This window comes from Lepus europaeus, chromosome 19 (assembly GCF_033115175.1).
Source record: "Lepus europaeus isolate LE1 chromosome 19, mLepTim1.pri, whole genome shotgun sequence".
NCBI lineage: Eukaryota > Metazoa > Chordata > Mammalia > Lagomorpha > Leporidae > Lepus > Lepus europaeus.
The window spans coordinates 53,830,385-53,850,856 of record NC_084845.1 but is presented as its reverse complement, the minus strand read 5'-3'; the positions used below and the strand labels follow the sequence as shown (position 1 = coordinate 53,850,856).

Sequence of the window (20,472 nt, the reverse complement as noted above, 5' to 3'; positions counted from 1 at the left end):
TGTCATCCCTCTTGCTCTGCACTAACCCCTTGCCTGTGCATCTAGCCCCTGGCCTATCTTGGTCTCAGCCTGCCAGGCCATGAAACTGGAGAGGACTCTGAGCGTGACTGAGGCCGAGCAGCCGCCAGCTCTTTGCTGGAGGTTGGCTGCAAGCACCAAGTGTGCTTTGAGCAGCCAAGTGCTATCCTGTGGCAGGCCCTCTGAATCCACAGCTTCCCCGCCCCTTCCATTCATGGGTGACTGTGGCTTACGGTCTTCCTGTCCCCTTACTCCTGCCCTCACTTGGGAAGAGCTTAGCAGCCACGTGTCCGCCCATCTGAGCTGTGGCTGCTCGTTCCATGACCCCATCCTTCTCAGTGACCCACTCCCCTGCACCTCTGCTCCACTACAGCCACCCCCACTGACGGCTGCCCAAGGCCATGTCACCACCTGGAACTGCTCCACCTTTGAAATCGCTGAGTCAGGCACCCCCTCTCTACCCACAGCCTTTAGGCCCTCCAACCCATTCTCAGTCCCTTGTGGGACACGGGTTCCGGACTCAGCAGGACGCTGGGCCATGCTTCCTCCCCTGCTGCCTCTTCTGTCTTCATTTCCAGCTCTCCCCAGCTGAGGTTCCCTGGTCCATCATTCAAGTACTCTTCTGCCAACATCCGCAGCTCACTTGGCCGCCCGACTCCTGGACCCGCCCGGCTGGCAGCCCCCCAACCCTGGAGGAATCCCAGCAGCCTCCATCCTGTAGTCACCTCCCCCCACCTCCACTCCCAGAAGCAAAGGCTGGGGAAGTTGGCCACTGCAGGGGGATCCTCCCTGCTGCCAGAAGTGCATGCTCACCCATGTGATTAACCTCAGCATGTCCCTGTCCAGTTGTGCCTCCTTAGCACTGTGCAGCCCCCCAACAAGGTTGGGAAGACCACCTCCCTGTCTTAATGCCTGCCATCCCTGCCTCCCGCCTTCTCTCTGGGCAGATGGCCCACATCCTCCTCCACAGAGACATGGAAGCCAATCTGCCTCCCAGCCCTGCATCTGTACCCCACCCCACCCCCAACCCCCCAGACCCTGTTCCAATGGCAGAAGCAACCTCCTTGTTTCTTGGATCCTTCTGTGTCCTGAGTCCCCTCCTCCTACTCCCTGGACGCTGAGTGGCCACTCATCTGCAACCCTGTCTGTATAGTCTCTTTCCCTTCCAGATTCTTCCCATCAGCCTGTGAACGAGCTCAGATCTCTCACAGCAATCTCATTAAAAGTCCGTCTCCTGGGGCCCACGCTTTTACATTCACTTCATGTTCTCTCACCTGTCCCACATCCCTTGACCTTCCAGTCAGCTTCCAGCAGTCCCCTCACTCTACCCCAAGGCCCTGGCCAACGTGGTCCCACACAGCAGTTTCCCCTCCTGACATCACTGTGTTTTAACCCCTGCCTCACTGGCTGCTCTGCCCTAGCAGGTCCTCCTGGGCCTGAGGAGTGTTGCAGAAAGTGGTGAAATGGTCCGTAGGGGCCCTCTCACAACTGACTTCACTGAGGAGGGCGCTAATTGGTTAAAGGCAAAGGTGTTTGAGGGAAGAATTGGAGGAGGGGGTTTTAGGTTGAGGGAGCTCTACATGTCCTAGTAGCCAAAATGGAGTCCCTTGCTCTGTGTCCCGCACAGCAGCCTCCAGTATGCTGTCCACTCTAAGAAAGTGGATGCTTCCCTAGAAATGCCCAAAGAGGGCTGTGGACATTGTGGCACAGCAGATGAAGCTGCAGTTCACGATGTCCCCGTCCCGTATCGGAGGGCCTGGGATCAAGTCCCACATCTGCTTCCAATCCAGCTTCCTGCTATTGTGCACCCTGGGAGACAGCAGATAATGACTCAAATACTTGGGTCCCTGCCACCCATGTGGGAGACCTGGATGAAGTTCCTACCTCTTGGCTTTGGCCTGGGCCAGTCCTGGCTGTTGTGGGCATTTGGGGAGTGTGTACTCTCTCTCTCTCACTTTCAAATAAATAAGTAAACTTCTAAAAAATGCACAAAGGAATATACCCAGAAGAAGAGTGCAGTCTGGTGGGTGATGGGCCATCTCAGGTAAAGACTAGAGGCAATAGTGGCATGGCTGCACACAAAGCTGGCCCAGCTAGGGACAGAGGTCAGGACCCCCACAGAGGTCACGTTAGCTCCGTTCCGTCTCTCAGAGAACCTTCTTAGTTGCCTTCAGAGTTGGCTCAGGATGGCTGGAATGTACAAGCAGAAGCTGGTCAAGGCTGGCCAGCCCTCAGCCAGCGCTGTGACCACTGCTTGTGCTCAACCAGGCCCAGTGTCAGGAGGAAGATGCTTGCACTTGAAGGGACAATACCCATGGTGGTACAGACAGCACCTGGACGGGTTTGTGGGCAGCTTCAGCAAGTGGGTCCAGGGCCAGGGGCAGCTTCACAGTATTGGGAGGACTCCACGGTCAGGTGGGCAGAGAGTAGGTGCAGCTGCCTGAACTGGGGCATGCAGCCTGGATCCAGTAGGTTCCCCAGGGGCAGACAGTTACTGTGTGGTGTTGAGATGCTCCCACTCACTTGTGTGGCACTATCATGTTACTATGTCACTGTACCAAGGGCTCCTGCCAGGCTCAGCCATTGATTTGCTGGGTGACTTGGAATTGAAGACCTTGGAGAAGACCTTGATGTGGGCCATTCCTTGATGGTTTTCCACAGGAGAGGCAGCCCCAGAAGAGAACCAGGGAGAGTTGCTTATAGGAAGAGTAAGCCTGGTCTCTGGCGAGCCCCAGATAGGCTTCAAAGACCCTTGTCCTTGAATGCAGGTGCCTCTGGAGGGAGTCTTACCTACTGTGCAGTACTTGCCTATCAGTAGCTGCCTATTGATAAAGCCTGGGCATGGGTAACCTCTGGGTGACCCATAGGTAACCCATGGGCACCATCTGGGTGAGCTGAGAGTCCATGTTTCACTTACGTCAGGGGCCTCAGTACCCCCAGCTGGAGTGGACATCTGGAATGAGGCTTTATCTCAGGACAGTGGCCTCAAGTGTCAACATATTACATTCTTCCTAGGACATGGTGTCCTAACCTTGGGCCCTGCTGGGTCTCAGGTGTCCCTGTACCGCTCCACCCTGAGTCCACAGTGCTCTCTACCCATCACATGGTTTCTCAGTGGGTGGCTGGTCTCTGTGGGCTGGGGCCCCAGGCCTCTGTGGTTTCTGGGTCCCTATCTGGACCTGGCTCATATCCCGAAGGAGAGCTGGTGCTGACACTGTTCTCCTGGGCCTAAGGGAGAGTGCCCAGGAGTTCCTGCAGGCCCAGGGGGCTTAGATCAAGGGGAGGGCCCATCTGGGCCCAGCTCTGCAGTGGGCCACACTTCAGGCTGATTGCAGAGAGGAAACTGAGGCTTGAGGGGTCTTATGCTGTTCACTTCTACCCTGAATAGAGCTCTGCAGACCCAGATGTGCTTATTACTAGGAGTTCATGGGAGCTCCTGCTGGGAGCTACTGGTGGCCAAGGTGGCTCATCAGGGCCAGGCTCACCCTAGGGCTAAAAAGCCTTACTCTTCCAGCAGGTGGCGCCAAAGGGCACAGTAGAGGGCAGGGGTTGGCTGTAGAATCTGAGGGCTTCTTGGAGGAAGTGGCTTCCTAAACTCCTTCCAGAGATTTCTGAGGGCCCAGAATGAGTTTTGAAAGCCCAGGGCAAGAGAGGGCCTCTGGGCAGAGAAATACAGACCACTCTGCCCCCACCCCACAAGGGCCTCTTTGGCCTGGCTGGCAGCTGGCCATCCACTCCCCAGCTGTCTTCCCCTGGAGGGAGATGCTGACCAGCTGGAACCTCATTCTCTCCTATCGAGGCCAAATGAGGGGAGGGATTCTGGAGTGGCTTTTTGGGGGCAGGGAGGCAGCTGCTGAAGCCAGGCAAGGAGGAGGATTTCCCTGCCTGCTGATGGCCCTAGCCTTGGGAGAAAGGCACACAACACAGCTGGGCCATCATCAACTCTGCCAAGCCTGTGTCCCCAAGGGGAGGATGCTGACCCTCGGTGGTAGGGGAGAGAAGCACAGGACACTGCTGCAGCAGCCTCATCACCCAGGGGAGGGAGGTGCTAAGCCTGGTACTGGGTCATTCAGGGTTGGCCCAGCCTGGGTTAGCAGGGTCTTGAGGGGGTTGGGTTGGCGCGATGTGAGTGGCCCTTGGTTGGTTCAGCATTTTCCTTGGTGCACAGCTAGGACTCCCAGCAAGAGAGGCTGTGGGGAGCCATGGAGTGCTACCACTAGCCTGCACATCTGTCAGAGCTGAGGAGTGAATCACAGCTAGCCTGCTCTACATCACTGGAGGGACAGCGGCTAAGGCAGCCAACAGTATCTTCCCACAGGGCTCTCCCCCAAGGCTGGGCTAGGACCCGGAGGAGTGCCAAGGCCCCTCCCTGACCCCAATCCTATCCCCAACACAAACAGCTTTAGTTGTGGGCACAAGGAGGGGGAGACTTGAGAAGAGGAGAGTGTCTTAGGGGAATTCCTCTGAAAAGGCGAGACCAGATGGGGATTGCAGAGCTGGATGTGGGGCCCTGGACATGGCGGGGCAGTGTGGATAAGTAGCTGTGGGGACACGGAGCTCCGCTGCCTTCTTGTGTGAAAGGTTCTGGTGCTCATCCTCTCAGGGCCTTATCTGTTCTGACAGTGGGCTGGTGACGCTAGTGGCTCTGGGATCACTTGGATGATGCGGGTCAAATGGTGTGCTATTCTCCCTCTCCCCAGCTGGAGGGTGTGAGAATGTGAAAGAACATCTGTAGGCTCCGGGAGCAGAGTCTTTGTGGCCGTCAGAGGTAGTGTGATGGCTGCAGAGAGACTGGATAGCACACAGGTGGGATTTTGGAGGTGCCGGATGTAGAATGGGCCCTGGGCTCTGTGACATGCTGGACATGGAGGGGGCAGGAGGCATGTGCTGTCCAGAACAGACAGAATGCAGGCTGTGGCTGGAGACCTAGGCACAGAGCCCCGTCTGGCGGCCTCTCTCTGAGTTTCCTTCATTCTGCCAGCTCTGTGGGGTCAGGGGCAGAAGGCTGGCCATATGGGCCTCTTGGCTTGCAGCTGCAAATGAACCCTGCATGAGGTTTGGGAAGAGGGGCCTGTCTCTTCTCAGTGTACATCTTGTAGCTGACCCAGCCAGACAGGGTGGAGAGAGGGCAGCTGTCTGGCCCCAGGCCCAGGAGAGCAGAGGTCATAGCAAAGCGCCAGGCCGGGTTGGAGCTGGGGGAGTGTGCAGCAAGCGGGGGGGGGGGGGGGGGTCAGGCTAGGACAGGAGCTGGGGCCTCTCCTTCCTGCTGCCTTTCTGGAGGGCCTGGTGGGAGCGTCCCCAATGGCTGGCCCTCAGGCCCTGGGGCACCACCTCACTCTCTTCTCTTGCTACTAGAGACCACCTCCTACCAGCACCTTTCCTGGACAGCCTCAGCACTGGGTGCTCAAGATCTTGTCACATGTCAGAGGCCCAACTCGGGCTCACTCAGAAATTAGAATGGGATCTGTGCCTCGTACCCAACTCAGAGCAGCAGCTTCCACCCCTGCTCCCCCTTCTGTGGGCCCCTCATGCCCTCCCTCCCTCCAGCCTTGGTGGACATTCCCTGCAGTCCTCCCCTGGCTCCCTGGCTCCCTCATCACTGGTGACAGGCTTGGGACAGTTGAGACAACTGCAGTCTGACAGTGGCCTGGAGCCACCTCCCCTTCTTCATCTGTCTCTACATAGGTGATTACACAGAACTCTCTGACACAACCCTTTTGTGACACAGGTTCAGGCAGAGCCTTGTCCTTTGCCCAGTCTGAACTAGGCAGCCCCAGCTCCACAGCCCCCTCTGCTGCCCATGCACCTTCCAGAGCTGGACTTCTGCAGAGCAGGGCTGGGAGCCTCAGCCTGAGCCCGACCTCAGCCCATCCTCCTATCCGTCTAGGTCTCTGGGTCTCATCCAGGCGGTCCTGGGTGGCTGCCTGGCCTGGCCTCAGGCTCTAAAGAAAGAGGGCGGTTCTGTCTTTGAAGTAGAGCTGTGCAGGTCTGCCAGGCCTGGGTCCTTACTCTAGGGGGGCTTCCCCCTGGCTCCCCTTGAGAAGCTTCTCCACCCAAGCCCTCAGCCTTCCCTCTCCCCATGCTCCTCTGTCCCCACCTAACTGGACTAGTCTCCCTGCTTACATCCTGTTCGTGGATCCCTAGTGTTCAACCTGAGGTCGGCACCCTCAGCCAGGCCTGTGCTCAGACTCCGGGCCTCTGCCTGCTGGCAGCACTGCCATACCAGGGCTGTGCCCTTCCTCTCCTCCCGCCAGCGCTGAGCGGGTTCCATTCCTTGAATGTGCCCACTACTAAATGTGCGCCTCCAGGCCTTCGCACATACTGTTCCTTCTTGCAGAACACACTTTGATCTCCCAGTCCCTTTATCTCTCAGGCTCCCGGCCACACCTACCCCCAGGCTGAGCTGCTACCTCCTCTCTGTATGCCCACAGTCCCCTGGTCCTGTAAAAACATTTCACAGGGTCGGCGCCGTGGTGCACTAGGTTAATCCTCTGCCTGCAGCGCCGGCATCCCATATAGGCATGTTCTAGTCCTGGTTGCTCCTCTTCCAGTCCAGCTCTCTGCTGTGGCCTGGGAAAGCAGTGGAAGATGGCCCAAGTGCTTGGGCCCCTGCACCCACGTGGGAGTCCAGGGAGAAGCTCCTGGCTCCTGGCTTCGGATCTGCGTTGCTCCAGCCATTGTGGCCATTTGGGGAGTGAACCAACAGAAGGAAGACCTTTCTCTCTGTCTCTCTGTCTCTCTCACTGTCTGTAACTCTACCTGTCAAATAAATAAATAAAACCTTAAAAAAAAAAAAAAAAAAGGAACGTTTCACACTGTGGGGTGATTACTGCTGTCCAGTCTCTTGGGATGCACAAACCTCCCCCACCCCTGCCCCCAGGGGAGAGGCCATTTCTGTCCTGTGCTCCTGGTGCAGTGATGGAGGTGGGGGTGGTTAGGAACTTGAGAGGAACTTGGCTGAGAGGTGAGCCGGTGGCGCCCATCCACAGTTGCTGTTGAGTCAACACACAGTGTTAAGGGACTGGTGGCCTGTTCAGGGTGAGGGCAGTGGCGTGGGCTGTGCCAGGACTTCCCAGCCCCCATACTGACGGGCTACCCTGCTGTTGCCTGCCTCCTATAGTTACAGCTACATGATTGACAACGTGATCCTGCTCATCACGGGCACGCTGCACCAGCGCTCCATCGCCGAGCTCGTGCCCAAGTGTCACCCGCTAGGCAGCTTTGAGCAGATGGAGGCCGTGAACATCGCACAGACCCCCGCCGAGCTCTACAATGCCATTCTGGTGGACACACCCCTGGGTGAGCCGCTGTGGTGGAAGCAGGACAGGGATGGTGGTGTCCATGACAGCACCTGAGTGTGGGGTGTGTGGCCGCCTGGAAGGTGACCCTGAGCAGGACAAGACTTGTCTGCTGGTGGAGACTCTGGTCTTCCCCTCCTCATCTACCATTCTCTCCCCCTCCATCCCCTGTGCACGGCCTCTTCACCTTTCCTCTTTCCTTTGCTAGGCCAGGCAGGCCACTCACAGGGCCCAACCAGACCATCTAACTTTGTGAAGCAGTCTGGTTCTCCGTGTGCAGTGGGGCTGAACTCGTGGAGAAGAAAGAATCCTGGGTCCTTGGAGTCCTGGGGCCTCACAGACTGTGGCCCCAAACTGGAGCCTCAGTAGGGCCACAGTGGCTACCCATGAGAGTGAGGAGGGAAGCAAATAGCTTCATGGACCTCCACTGAGCAGGGCCCAGGGGCCACAGCAGACAGCACCCTGTAGGATGCAGGGTTCATGTCAGAGGCTGAGTAAGGGAGGGAATCAGCAACTTCTGCAGGGCCTCGCCTCGGCACTACTGGCTCCTGCCTGCCTAGAAGGCTGAAGAGGAGACATTAAGGCCATGAAAGACAGTGCTGTCGTCACCAGAGTTCCAGGCCCCAGGATACCACCTCCAGGAAGCTACCAGGGTTGAACCACAGGGCTGTAAAGCTACTAGGTCCTGTGTGAAAGGCCTGAGTCCTACCCGTTTATCTTGTCTTCTGTAGACTCTCTCAGTAACTGAGCTAGTTCTGAGCTCTTGTAGCTTCTGAAGTTTTCATCTTTTTTAAAGAGACAGTCCAGTGAATTTGCAGACCCTCCTGAGGAATGGGGGTGCTCTTTCTTGCTCTGGCCTCTCCTTCCAGCCCCGAGGTGGGCCCCTAGGGTCTGTACCCACCCAGCTGTCAAACTCATTCCTTGCCAGAGAAGGAGGCTGATTTTCCAAGTATGGGTGCCAGGCCTTCCTGGGAGATGCAGAAAAGTGAGCACCAGGCCCCAAATCTACAGCTGCCCCTGGAGAAGGGAGAATGTCATGGCCTCTTATGCAAGTCTGTCTTTGGCATGGTCTGAGCTTGGGTCTGCCCCAGCGGCGATTAGATCATGTTATGGCTGGCCGCCTCCTTTATAAATCAATTTTAGGAGCAAGGAGGCAGGAGAAGCTCAGGTCAGTGTGCATGGCCCAGAGTATCGCCTCTGCCACTTACAAGGCAATAGCTCAGACCAAGTTGGGGGCCCCCCGCTACCCAGCCGCTACCCAGCCCTCTTTACCCAGCAGGGCTCTTGCCCAAGCCACTCGCCCCACTTGCCTCTCATGCCTGCGCCTTCCCTTCCCAGCGGCTTTTTTCCAGGACTGCATCTCAGAGCAGGACCTTGATGAGATGAACATCGAGATCATCCGCAACACACTGTACAAGGTAGAGGCCTGCACCAGCTGGGGTGGGGTGGGGGGGGAGGGGTGGCTCTTTGTGGGCATGGTTGTTGGAGGCTGTGGGACGCCATGGAGTGGTGATTGACTGTGAGGTGCTAGGACAGGACACAGTTGCACCAGGTGCCTGTCCTGGGGGCATATCCACTCTCTGAACCCGTGGTGGGTACAAGGCTGCATGGAACAGGTTCTCCATCCCATGGTGCCTGCGGCAGACTCAGATAAGATCAGCAGGAGTGGCTGGTGCTCCACTGCCTGGCCTGTCAGAGCTGGCTCCTGGATGGCCACTCCCCCAGCATCCAGGAGGGTCACGGGCCACCACCCAGGCCATAGCCCTTGGGCCTTCCCCTCCTGGGCTGTTGCCAGCAAGGACAAAGCACTTGAGCAAAGGCAACAGTGTGCTCAGTTATGGTGGGGGCAGGGACCCAGCCAGGTGTATCCAGGTCCTCATGTCCCTTTCAGGTTCCCACCTACCTTCTGCTTCCCACTGGATTGTGGCATAGACTGGCTGACCCCTGGGGATAGAGGGTGTGGTTGGTATTCTAGGGTCTGCATTGCCCTGATCCTAAGAAATTAAGAGCCAGCAACCAGTTGGGGATGTGTGGGACAGACTGGGCTCTGGTTGTGGTGAGGTTCTAAGCTGTGGTGTCCTTACTGCTGTGGGCTGTGGTCAGAAGCATGGATCAGTCTTTGGAAGGCCCTGAAGGGGGTTTGAGGACGGCAAGGGCCCAGGGACCTGCTGACCGAACCCTGAGAGCATGTCTGTCAGTCTTTGCATTGAGCCCCTTTCCTGGTGTGGGTGGAGCTGGCTGGCTGATGTTTGTTCATAACCTACGCCCGGGGCCCCACAGTCTCCCTGTGGGGGCCTGAGCCAGACCACAGTGAGGGTCTGGTGGTAGGGGAAGGAAAGGCCTGCCTGGAAATGCACAGTATTGGCAGTGGAGCAGCATGGGCCAAGCGCTCTGCTGTGAAGTGCAAGTTCCAGGTGGCAGTTAGGAGAGAGATCTGGAAGAAGAGGCAGCGAAGGATCAAGTCATCCAGAGCCTTGACTGTCAAGCCAAAAGTTTGAACTTCATTCTGTGGACAAGGCCAGTAGCGGAGGTTTTCAGCAGAGCAGAGCGTGCTCAGAAAGCCCTCTGCGGCTGCAGTGTGGAGGATAGATGAGAGGCTGCTGGTAAGAAGGTCACCCACTCCTTTCATCCTCGGGACTGCCCTTGGAGCACAGGTGGCAGACATGGAGGCCTTACAGAAGTGGGCTGGTTGCCTTAAGCCACACAGTAAGTCACTGGCAGCGCTGGGGATCACACACGGCTCAGCCTGCTTGCAAAAGCGAGTGTTCTCACCCACCCCGCTCCTAGGGCGGCCAGCCAGCCAGTCAGCCGAGCATGTGCACACACACACACTCCTGGTACTCTGGCCCGCCCAGCTGGCCCGTTGCCGGGTTTCCTGCCCTGAGACAGGGTGAGGGGTGCGGCTGTCCCCCCAGCCTCACCCACACCCTTACCGGGCCCGACTGGTTCTAGCTGGAGTCGCTGGTGAGGGCTGCCCAGGTACCAGCTCATAAACACCAAGCCAACATTATGGGCCCTGTGCCAGGACCTCCTGCCCAATGGGCAATGTCCCAGCCCAGTGGCCACAGATGGGAGATTAGGCAGACCCTCAGCCGCCTGGTGGGTGGGAACTGTAGGCAGCTGGTGCAGCGGCTGTGGGCTGGCAGACTCCAGGGGATGGGGCGGGGAGGTGACCTTGGTACCTGGGCCTCTAGGGTCATACCCATAACTTTAGCTGCCCTAGCCTCCAGGGGAGCATCTGGGCCTATCCCACCAGCCTCTCTGACCCAAGGGGTGGCCTCTTCAGGGGCTGGGGCAACATGGCTAAGCAAATGGGTGAGTAGCAGGGCAAGGAGCCCAAGATGTAGCTGGTGGTTTCCCCCACAGATACAAACTATAGCCCCCCTGGGGTGGGGCTTGGCTGGCCACAGGGAATGGAGTGACTGGGGGATTCCTAGAGGGACTGGGAAACACCACCAAACCAGGCTAGAGGTTGGCAGCTGTCTCTGCCCCCCTCCCCCCAAACAGGACTTTCTGATTCCCGGGGATTCCTCTGTGTTGGGCTCCACTCTCCCCATGCAGGCTTTTTATTTCCTAACTTATCCTAGACTTTGGTTTCCTGTGACTGTAGTGGTCAACCTCAGACCTTCCCCTGAGCTTGCCTAGTGTTGCTGGCCAGGCTCAACCTGGGCTCCTGGACTCTGAGTCTCATCTGGTAGTAGCAGAACCTGTGGGCCCCTGTCAGCCAGGGGTTGTGGAAAGAACTCCACACCATAGCTGCCACTTGGGATGCCTGCCTCCTGTATCACAGTGCCTGGAATCGAGTCCTGCCTCCACTTCCCATCCAGCTTCTAGTTCACCTTAGGGGCTCTGAGTGCAAGGGGCTCCCCATGGGGCCTGCAAGACCATCTTTGACGTGGACAGGCGTGGGGAAGGAAGCTTTGCTGGTTTTGTTAGCGAATGTTGGGAGGGACCTGGGGCCTGGGCCATCCTGTCCTTTCCTCACACCCAGCAGATCCAATTTGCCTAGACAGGAAGTACTTGTTCCCACTGGTTGCCTGCGTGCCCCTCCATAGCACTGTGAGGCTGACGTGGAGTAGGCAATAACCATCCCTCAGGAGGAACTGGCCTGACAGTTTGGTTCCTGCTGTGTCATGCCTGGGGGCTGCCTACGGGGTGGGAGGACTTGTTCCATCAGGTAGGATATAGCCGGGGGCCAGGGGAATTCAGTCCAAGCTGTCTCTGTGAACTCTGAGGAGTAACCTTCCCTCACTAGCCCATGGGCACCTGGTTTTCTATGGCTGAGGGAGGAAGGCTTGGAAGGTTGCAGGGAGAAAGTAGATCAGAAAGGGGAATGTAGATGTCCCTCTGAGCCTGGTGTTCTGTGGGGTGAGGGGTAGGGTCACTGTACCCTGAAGCAAACAGTCAGTAGGCTGGAAACGGGTCTGTCCCTGTGGGGTGGGAGGCTGTAGGCTGCTGCTGCTTGGTTGACCAATGGTTGGAATCAGTGGATGTTTCAGGAGCTCTGGCCGGCGGGGCTGCCTTGGCCAGTCCCTTCCATGAAAGGGGCTGGGAAAGGGAGGAAGGAAGTGAGCAGTTGGCTGGCCAGACCCCACCCCCACCCCGTCCGGGTGTTCTGCCTTCACTAAGCAAGCCCCCTGCTCTGCACAGGCCTATCTGGAGTCCTTCTACAAGTTCTGCACCCTGCTGGGAGGGACCACAGCTGATGCCATGTGCCCCATCCTGGAGGTGAGTGCCTGCCTACCCTCCTGTTTGCTGGTCGCCACTGGCCCTGGCATGGAGGGAAAACCCTGCCAACCTCTTCCCCTCTCCTCCCTGTCTCCTTGCCTGTGCACGGGCCCCACAGTTTGAAGCAGATCGCCGCGCCTTCATCATCACCATCAACTCCTTTGGCACAGAGCTGTCCAAGGAAGACCGAGCCAAGCTGTTCCCACACTGCGGGCGGCTCTACCCTGAGGGCCTGGCCCAGCTGGCTCGGGCTGATGACTATGAGCAGGTCAAGAACGTGGCCGATTACTACCCAGTAAGTGCCCTGGCTGGCGGGATGATGGGTGGGCATGTGAGCCACACCCTCCTGCTCACCCACTGCTTTCCCTGCCAGGAGTACAAACTGCTCTTCGAGGGTGCAGGCAGCAACCCTGGAGACAAGACCCTGGAGGACCGATTCTTCGAGCATGAGGTGAATACAGGGCTCTTGCATGGCCAGCCCGTCATAGGGAGGATTTGATGCCTTTAAGCCTGACTGTTGCCATGTCACCTGTATAGCTCACCCGCCTCTGTCCACAGGTGAAGCTGAATAAGTTGGCCTTCCTGAACCAGTTCCACTTTGGTGTCTTCTATGCCTTTGTGAAGCTCAAGGAGCAAGAGTGTCGTAACATTGTGTGGATCGCTGAGTGTATTGCCCAGCGCCACCGCGCCAAGATCGACAACTACATCCCCATCTTCTAGCATCCTGACCCAGGGCTCCCCAGCACGCCGTGTGTGTCTGTGTGTGCTGTGACAAAGCCTGGGGCTTTCCCGCTGGCCCTGGGGGATAGCACATTGTCCTAGGGGCTGCCCAGCTCCCCTGACACTCCTTTGAGACTGCTCTTAGGCCTGGAAAGGGGCTGGGTACCTCATTCCCCAACCAAGGATGGACCAAGACCCCTCCTGAGCAGAGGACCCCTCAGCTCTGTGTTTACAGCTGCTACATGTCTGAGAATCATGTGGTCACTTCCGTGTCCCTCCCTAACCTGAGAATCTGGGCGTGTGTGAGCCTCCTTGCCTCTCCGTGGGTCACTCCCAGCACTTTGGCCCATGGGAAGGGTAGTATGTGTGTGCCCTTAGGGCGTGGGTAGGCAGCTCTGCCCCTCTGAGACAATAAAACTGCCCCGTGTAACTCTGCTGTCGGCTTTCTCCTTTGGACCCTGGTACTTCTCCCCCAAATTCCCTCCCGACCCCACCTTTGTTGAGTCCACCACAGCCTAAGCTTTCTACTACGTCCCTCAGTTGGTGGTTCAGATTCCAAGTGGGGGCATCAGGGGAGGAGAGCCCCTTCCTCAGATGCAGGGGCAGACCCTGCGAGCTGGGTCCTGGCCTTGGAGAGGGGCCTCTCCAGTGTCTTCGTTTGGTCTTATCTTGGGATCAGGGTCACTACCCCTACTTCACTGTGAGGAAACCCAGGCCTGTGGGTGAATGATTTCCCAAGGTCACCAGGGGTCAGGGAGTTGGGAACCAGAATCTGCCAGGGGAGCCCAGCCAGGTCTGAGTGCCCAGAGCCTCAGGCCCGCCTCGTGGAGCCCCATAAACTCCAGGCAGTTTCCAGCCTCTGTCCCACAGCCACACCTCGTCAGCCAGGCCACCAGGTGGTCATCCTTTCCAAACACAACATCAACCTCAATCTAGGAGAAATAAAAGTTGTCTTTATTTAAAAAGTAGCCATTGGGCAAGTAGGGTATGCAGCTTCCCTGTGATTTGGGGACAGGTGGTTGGGGCCCTAATTCTTGAGCCAGTCAAGAGACAATTGGGGTTTACCCTTCAGTTGCAGCCCTGAGGCACTGGTGCCCAGAAACAATCCTGAGAGGGTCCCCAACCTACCCAGTCACCCCTTAGTTTGCAGAGATGCCAGTTGGCAGCGACCTGCCAAAGGCTCCAGTGAAGTCATGCACTACACTCCCCATCCAACGGGATTCTTCAGGCTGTAGTGGGGAGTGTTGTGCCCAAGACAGTCTGTGCAGGCTCATGAAGCAGTATGGGGGCCCAGAGGCTCCCTGGGAAACTCAGCCTCTCTGGGCCTGAACCAGGCATCAGCAGTTGGGGGCTGGGGTTCTTTAGAACAGGCTCCAAGGAGTCATAATACCCAGGGGAGGGCCAAGGGCAAGGGCTCATGGAGCCTCCCGAGCTGGAGCAGCTAGGCCCTGTGTGTGCAGCTCATCGAGCTCCCACTAGGGAAGGGTCTGGGTTGGGGCTGGGGTTGTCCTGGGCCGTGTCCGGGGCAGGGGTAGTGCCAGGCTGGCCAGGCCTCAGTGCACGAGGCAGGCAGGGATTGATGAAGAAGCTCTGCAGGAAGCGGCGCCGCAGGCCCTCTGGCAGGTAGTAGTGGATGAAGTACATGAGCCCCAGGCCACGGCCTGGGTAATAGCGACGGCGTGGCCGAGCTGCCAGCAGCGCATCGGTGATGGCATCCACAACTGGGCTGAGGTCAGGCAGCGCCAGGCGGAGTGAGTGCAGGAACTCCCTGTGCAAGTGCTCGATGTAGTCCTCGCCATAGGCCTGGCGCAGCTCCCCGGGCAGGTTGGCCAGCAGCAGTTGCTTCCGTTGCTCCCAGTGGCTCACGTTGCTCACGGATTCTGGGGAAGCGGTGGCAAAATTAGAGCACCTTCAGCTAGGACAGCCAGAGCTTACCCTCTGTACTTAACCCAGGCCATTCTCCAGCCAAAGCCATGCCCACTCCCCGACCTGACCCCACCGCCATAAGATCATGTTTATCTCTGGTTTGTTCCCTGTCCCCACCCTTACCTGTCTTGAAGCAGCCAGGCTGGATGACGCTGACCTTGACTCCCCAGGGGAGGAGTTCACAGCTGAATGCGTCCATTAGCAGCGCCATGGCTGCCTTGGAGGTCCCATAGGCTGCCAAGCATGGATAGGGCATGTCTCCTGTGGATGGATTAGTGGATGGGGCAGCTCAGCCTTGGCCAGGGGCTCTCTGAATCCCCCCCACCCTACGGCAGCTTTTTTTCTGCTTCCAGAGAAGAAGGGCACTCACCTGCAGGGCTGCCCAGGGTGACAATGCGACCCCTTGAGCGGCGTAGCAGCGGCAGGAGGCCCTTGGTCAGCTCAAGGGCACCAAAGAAGTTCACCTCCATGCAGTTGCGGAACGTGGCGACAGGAGACAGCTCCACATCGGCCACTACATCGTTGTGACCTGCGTTGTTGACCAGGCCCCACAGACCTGAGGGCACAGAACCAGGCAGGGAGACCCCAGGTCAACCACAGCCCCTCTTCCACCTGCCCCCCCTCTGTATGGAGCTGCACTCACCCGTGCTGGTGGTGTGGGCCTTGGTGAACTCCAGTGCCCGGCTAATGTCTGCTGGCTTGGTCAGATCCATCTGGAGCAGCTTCAAGCGAGGTGAACAGCAGGCACGCAGCTCTAGGGCACCAGGCCCATTCATCTCCAACACAGTGGCCAGCACCGTGAAGCCCATGGCATCCAATTTCTTGGCTGTCTCCTTGCCAAACCCAGAGTCACAGCCTGGCCAGAGCAGGGGAGCCAGTGAATTCTCAGTGTGGTCCAGTCCAGCCCGAGATAACCCCAGGATCACCAGGGTCTGGATGTAGTCCATGTGCCTGAACACCTAACCTGCCAGCAATCAGCTGCGCTCCCTCCTCCCTTAACCTATCTCTGGCAGGCTGAGCCCTGAGCACCAACCCCATGTGGGCTATCATCTCTGACTCCTCGTAGCTCTACCATCAAACATAGTTTGTGAGCCCCACTGTTTAGAAGAGGAAACTAAAGACCTAGTAATGCTTCCCAAAGTCACCCAGTTAGCACTGAGTACGTAAGGCCAGGACTGGCTCCAAGGTCAGCCTGAGATCCAGTCCTGGCCCTGACGGCCCTCTGCTTCTTAGCAATAGGCCACAGCTCACATGTGGGTCTTAACTTCACAGCCCCCCTTCCTTTCTGGCTGCCCTCATCCAGGCTTCTCCTTCCTGTATCTGAACACTAAAGCAGCCCCTTCTAATCTTGTCCTGGCTTGCCCCCTTGAATCCATTCTCTACCTAACCAGCCAGAGAGATCTTTCCAAAAATGACAGGATCACTCTGCTGCTGAAAACCTTGCCAAGGCTCAGCGCAGCCCAAGCTCTCGGATGCTATCACTCAGGCCTTGCACCAAGACCCGCCTTCCTTCCCAGCCTCAGCACCCCCAACTGTGGTTCCAGGATCTAGGCAAGCTGGAGGCCATTCCCACCTCACCTTTGACCCCTCTGCCTTAGGAATGCCTGGGTATTTTCCGAGCTCCAGACTATTTGCTCCCAGGACAGGGACTATGATGGATGGAGAACAGAACAGACCTGCATTTAAATCCCTTCTCACACCCACCAAGTCAGACCGGGAGGTCAGTTACCACTTTTGCAGAGTTGATTTCCTGTCTTTGGTATGCAGAGAGAACCACCACGCGGTGCAGGGGTCCCTGGTACTGGTAAGCCCCTGCTTCCTTGATGGTTTCCATTCCCATCCTGGCTCAGTGGGTGGCCAGTGAGGGGAGCCGGAGGGCCAGTGAAGAAGGAGGCTCTCTGGAGCCCCAGTGGTCCTACTGATTCCCCACCTCCAGATGTTCAGCACCTCCCCCATCTCAGTTTCACCCTCTGGTGAGGATGAGAACAACGCTAGGCATGGGGCTCTGAGATGGGCTTTGTGTGACTGAGGGTGCCAGCCCAGGCTGAGGGGGGCTTCCCGCACAAGTCTGCCTGGGAGAGGGGAGTAAGCATGTGTGTGTGTGTACGTGTGCGTGCCTTTGCTCCCCCTCCCCCGGAGCAGACAGACCCTCCACAGGGAAAAGAAGGTCTCCCAGAGCCTCAGCCCGTGCTCTTGCCCATCTGCACACTCAGATGCCTGTAGCTACCTGCAACCTGCCTGGATGTGAGACCCCTGCCACGCGTCAGTGCACAAACACCCAGGCCTCGCCCAGACCCCACGGCCGCACTCCACAGTAGCTCTGGTGAGCAGTTCCCAGGGAGGGGTGCGTGGAGGCACAGGGCACAGCTGTCTTGGCAGGTGGGACAGGGCCTGGTCACCCACTTGTCTTGCAGCTCGTGGGGAGAGAGGAAACCCTGGAGTGTTCAGGCAACTGGGAAACTTGGAGGCTCACCCCTAGCCCAGAACTTTGCAACCACAGAGGTAAGATCTCAAGAAAAACTCAGTGGGGCCACTGTGCCTGCAGATGGCCTGGGTACTACTGAGGCAGCTCACAAAGTCAAACCATCTTCCCTGGCCCTGAGGGCAAAGCCTGCACCCTAGACCCTGTTCACAGCAGGAGAGTCTCAAACCCGAGACTGGGGTCCCTGAGGCTTCACGCTGAGCCCCAAACTTGGGTATGTCCGGTCTTCCTGCCATCCTCAGGCCCCCTCAACCCCACCTCAACACATTCTGGCTTCTTACCTGACATTCATGTCTGCTCCCAAGGAAACAGCCCCACAGCCCACCACACCCCTGCAGCCGGCTGTTTGCCTACCTGTCCCCTACCTGGTCTTGCTAATGCCCCACCTTAAGCTTCTACTTGCTATCCTTTCTCTGATCCAAGACGCCTTTAACCTTCTCCCTATCTCCACGCTGAGGCCAGACTCCAGGATTTCCTCCTCTGGGAAGTTTGCAGCCCCTTCTGGTCGTTCAGGGCCCCCTACTGGATCGAGGGCTCTGAGAAGCCAGTCTGCAGGCTGTTCCCCAGCCCAGGCACAAAGCAAGGGGCTAAGAGCAGAGCACCTGTCCAAAGCCATGGGGGCTGGGAGAGAGAGACTAGGCCACCCCTCCCCCACCCCATGCAATGCAGCCAGTGCCCCCTGGCCTTTCTCCTCCTCCCCACTTCCGGCTGGGCCTTAGCCCCCCTTCCCCTTCCCTCCTGGTGACAGATTTATTCCCTGCTCCAGACAAAGGGAGCTCAGCCCGGCGCGGGAGGCACCTGAGCCCAGCTCTCCAGCACCTCTTTCCTAGGCACTGAAGGCCCGGAGGGATGGAGGTGGGGTGCTGGGTGCACTCCGGACCGCTCCCTCTGTGCTCTGGTGGGGGTAGGGAGGCTGGCTGGACCAGAGAGGCAGCTGAATGGCCGGCTCACCTCCTGGTGACCTTAAGCCCTCTGAACTCCAAGGATCCCAGCCAACTGGGAGGGGGCTGCTCCCCATCTAACGGCCTTCCTCTGGTCTCAGGGAATAAAGAGGAGATGGGGTGTCCCACGTGGGGATGTCAGGCAGAGTTCAAAGGGTGACACCCGCCCGTCTCAAAACCTCTGAAGTCCCTCCTCTGTTCCCTGCCCTAAGTCCGCTGCTTGGGGAGAGGCATAGCATCAGCCCCCAAATTCCAGGAGGGCCCTTCAGTCTCAGCCTCCGGTTTCCTTTCCGCACCTGCCTACTCCCTGCCTCACTTTCCCTCAAGCGCTCTCCGCGGCGGCAGGTAGTTCACCCGGACTTGGGGAGGCGCCCGGCCCTTCCTACTTGGCTCTCTCCCTGCACCCAGGGGAGAGGGAGGCTCACTCATGCGCTGGGGAAACCGCCTTGGCCGTGTCTATGGGGATCCCTCGGGGTGTCGGGTCCCGCCCTGGAGTCTGGAGTCCCCGCGCACTCACCGGTGATGAGCACCGCGCGAGTGGCCACGGGCAGGCGTGGCGGGCGCGCCAGGCGGGACAACGCGATCCAGCCGGCGGCCGCCAGCACGGCGAGTGCGGCCGGCGGGGGCAGCAGGCGCTGGCACAGCCAGTCGAGCGCGGCCAGCAGCGCCAGCGCCGCCAGCAGCGGGCGGCCCAGACGCAGGTCTGCGCGCAGCAGCTGTAGCAGCGCGCGGGCGGCCACGAGCAGCCAGGCGCCGCCCGACGGCCAAGGCCAGCGCTCCATGGCGGCCGGGCTGGGCCGGGGCGGGGCGGGGCCGGGCTGGGGAGCGAGGAGAGGGACTCGGGGCCGGGGCACGGGATGCAAAGGAACACCGGCCTGGGGCGGGTGGGATACTCGCTTTCTCTGCTCGCCCTCGGGCCGGGCTTATAAAGAGCCCCGGGGGCGGGGGTGAGGGCGGGGCAGGGGGCGGGGCAGGGGGCGGGGATTCCCTCCTCTTCTCCTTCCCCGCACCCCACGCCGGGCAGGTGCCCCCTCCCCGCAGCCCGCCCCGCCCCTCAGCCAGATCCGCTTTCGAAGAAGCAGGAACAAAGTCCCAAAGTTGCCGCGCCAGGAGGGCCGCGCCAGGGAGAGGGCTGGTCGGTCCAGCCTTGGCGCCCGGCATCCGCCCACTCCTGCGCCCCCACCGCGCGCCCAGGGCCGCTCAGCCGCTGCTTCTGGGAGAGACACCTGAGGTCATGAACCACCTCTTTGCAGACGGAACTTCGCGAGGGGCCAGCCCTCCCGTGCCCGGCCTTGGATCCCGGGTGTACGCGCCCCAGTGCGCGTTCACACCTGAGCAGCTCCTGACCACAAAGCCTGCCTGGGGCCCGGCTACGGGAGCAGGGTGACTGCCCCGCCTTTCCCCCTTCCCTCCTGGACCCAGCCCTGGGGATGCACAACTCCACCTCCCGAGCGAATGGGGGGGGGGGGAAGGGAGCACTCCAGCCTCTCATTACCTCCGGCCTACTCCTAAACCCCAAGAGACAGGCCAATGAGGACACCTGGGCGGCAGTGAGGGCAATCTCTAGGACAGGGTGGTCCCTGCCCCGCTGAATCCCCAGGGGATGAAAAAAAGGGTGTGGGTGTAGATACATTTCCCTGCCTGTGTGTATGAAGGTCCTTGTTTGTGTGTGGCCCAGCGACCCCCCCCACCCTATCCACCCCCATGTCTGGCACCCTGTGCCTGGCATCTATGCCAGGGCTCTGCAAGGCTCTGGGAGTTGTTGCCAGTACCTGGCTGCCAGGCTCTGTGCTGAGGGAAGTAAGTGCAGCCCACAGCACAGGGAGCTCCTGCCTTCCGTGGGCCTCCAAGGCCTGTCTGTGTTCTGGGAGCTCAGACCTAGCCTGCTGCCCATTCTCTCCTGGCTCAGGCTCTGTGCCAGGACTTCATGACAATGACTCTGCCGCCCAGCATGGGGGGCTGGAAGCCAGACCCACTTACAGGGAGAGGCCTCTCCACCCAGAGCCACTCCTGTGCCTCCACCTGTTCCTCCTGTAAGTACAGATGACACGCTAACCCTGGCTCTGGGAAGCAGGAGTGGCCTGGGGAGGGTGTGTGTGCCTGACCTTGGAAACATGACCTTGTGTGCCTGAGTTTGTGTGCACTTGTGCTCATGGGGGCCACATGACCCATCGCACCATTTGTCTGTGTCACTCCCTATGCCACAACCCTGTGTGTACATGTGAGCACACTGGTGTGTGTTTCTGGTAACTCTCCCTCGGCCTGGGTCATGTCAGGCCTGGAAATGTCAGGGTGACGTTTGTTTTCCAAACCCACCGGCTCCTGTTGCCTTGAATCCATGGCCCCAGCTAAGAGGTGG

The 20,472-nt window shown here is 58.9% G+C and overlaps 2 protein-coding genes across 2 annotated transcripts in view; one reads left to right on the top strand and one right to left on the bottom strand.

The window, feature by feature from the left end:
- Positions 1–13,198, top strand: part of ATP6V0D1 (ATPase H+ transporting V0 subunit d1) — a 46,572-nt gene extending 33,374 nt beyond the window's left edge. The window contains exons 3-8 of the mRNA XM_062176110.1: positions 7,139–7,317; positions 8,655–8,734; positions 11,967–12,044; positions 12,163–12,339; positions 12,418–12,495; positions 12,603–13,198. Of these exons, the coding sequence (XP_062032094.1) occupies positions 7,139–7,317; positions 8,655–8,734; positions 11,967–12,044; positions 12,163–12,339; positions 12,418–12,495; positions 12,603–12,764 (754 nt within the window). The 3' untranslated portion in view covers positions 12,765–13,198. The remainder of the gene's footprint in view (positions 1–7,138; positions 7,318–8,654; positions 8,735–11,966; positions 12,045–12,162; positions 12,340–12,417; positions 12,496–12,602) is intronic.
- Positions 13,199–13,722: 524 nt separating this feature from the next.
- HSD11B2 (hydroxysteroid 11-beta dehydrogenase 2) lies at positions 13,723–18,895 on the bottom strand. The gene is made up of 5 exons (XM_062176991.1): positions 18,631–18,895; positions 15,334–15,546; positions 15,061–15,246; positions 14,814–14,951; positions 13,723–14,644 (listed from the first exon to the last, which is right to left on the bottom strand). Exons 1-5 carry the CDS (start codon positions 18,893–18,895, stop codon positions 14,226–14,228), a joined length of 1,221 nt encoding a protein of 406 aa, XP_062032975.1. The 3' UTR covers positions 13,723–14,225.
- Between the last annotated feature and the right edge of the window lie 1,577 nt (positions 18,896–20,472).

Excerpts from the sequence above, each read along its gene's own strand:
- HSD11B2 (XM_062176991.1), bottom strand. The coding sequence starts at position 18,895 with ATGGAGCGCTGGCCTTGGCCGTCGGGCGGCGCCTGGCTGCTCGTGGCC. Across the intron at positions 15,247-15,333 it reads GGCCCACACCACCAGCACGG|GTCTGTGGGGCCTGGTCAAC; the intron begins GTGAGTGCAGCT and ends CTGTGCCCTCAG. Across the intron at positions 14,645-14,813 it reads GCCTGGCTGCTTCAAGACAG|AATCCGTGAGCAACGTGAGC; the intron begins GTAAGGGTGGGG and ends CCGCTTCCCCAG.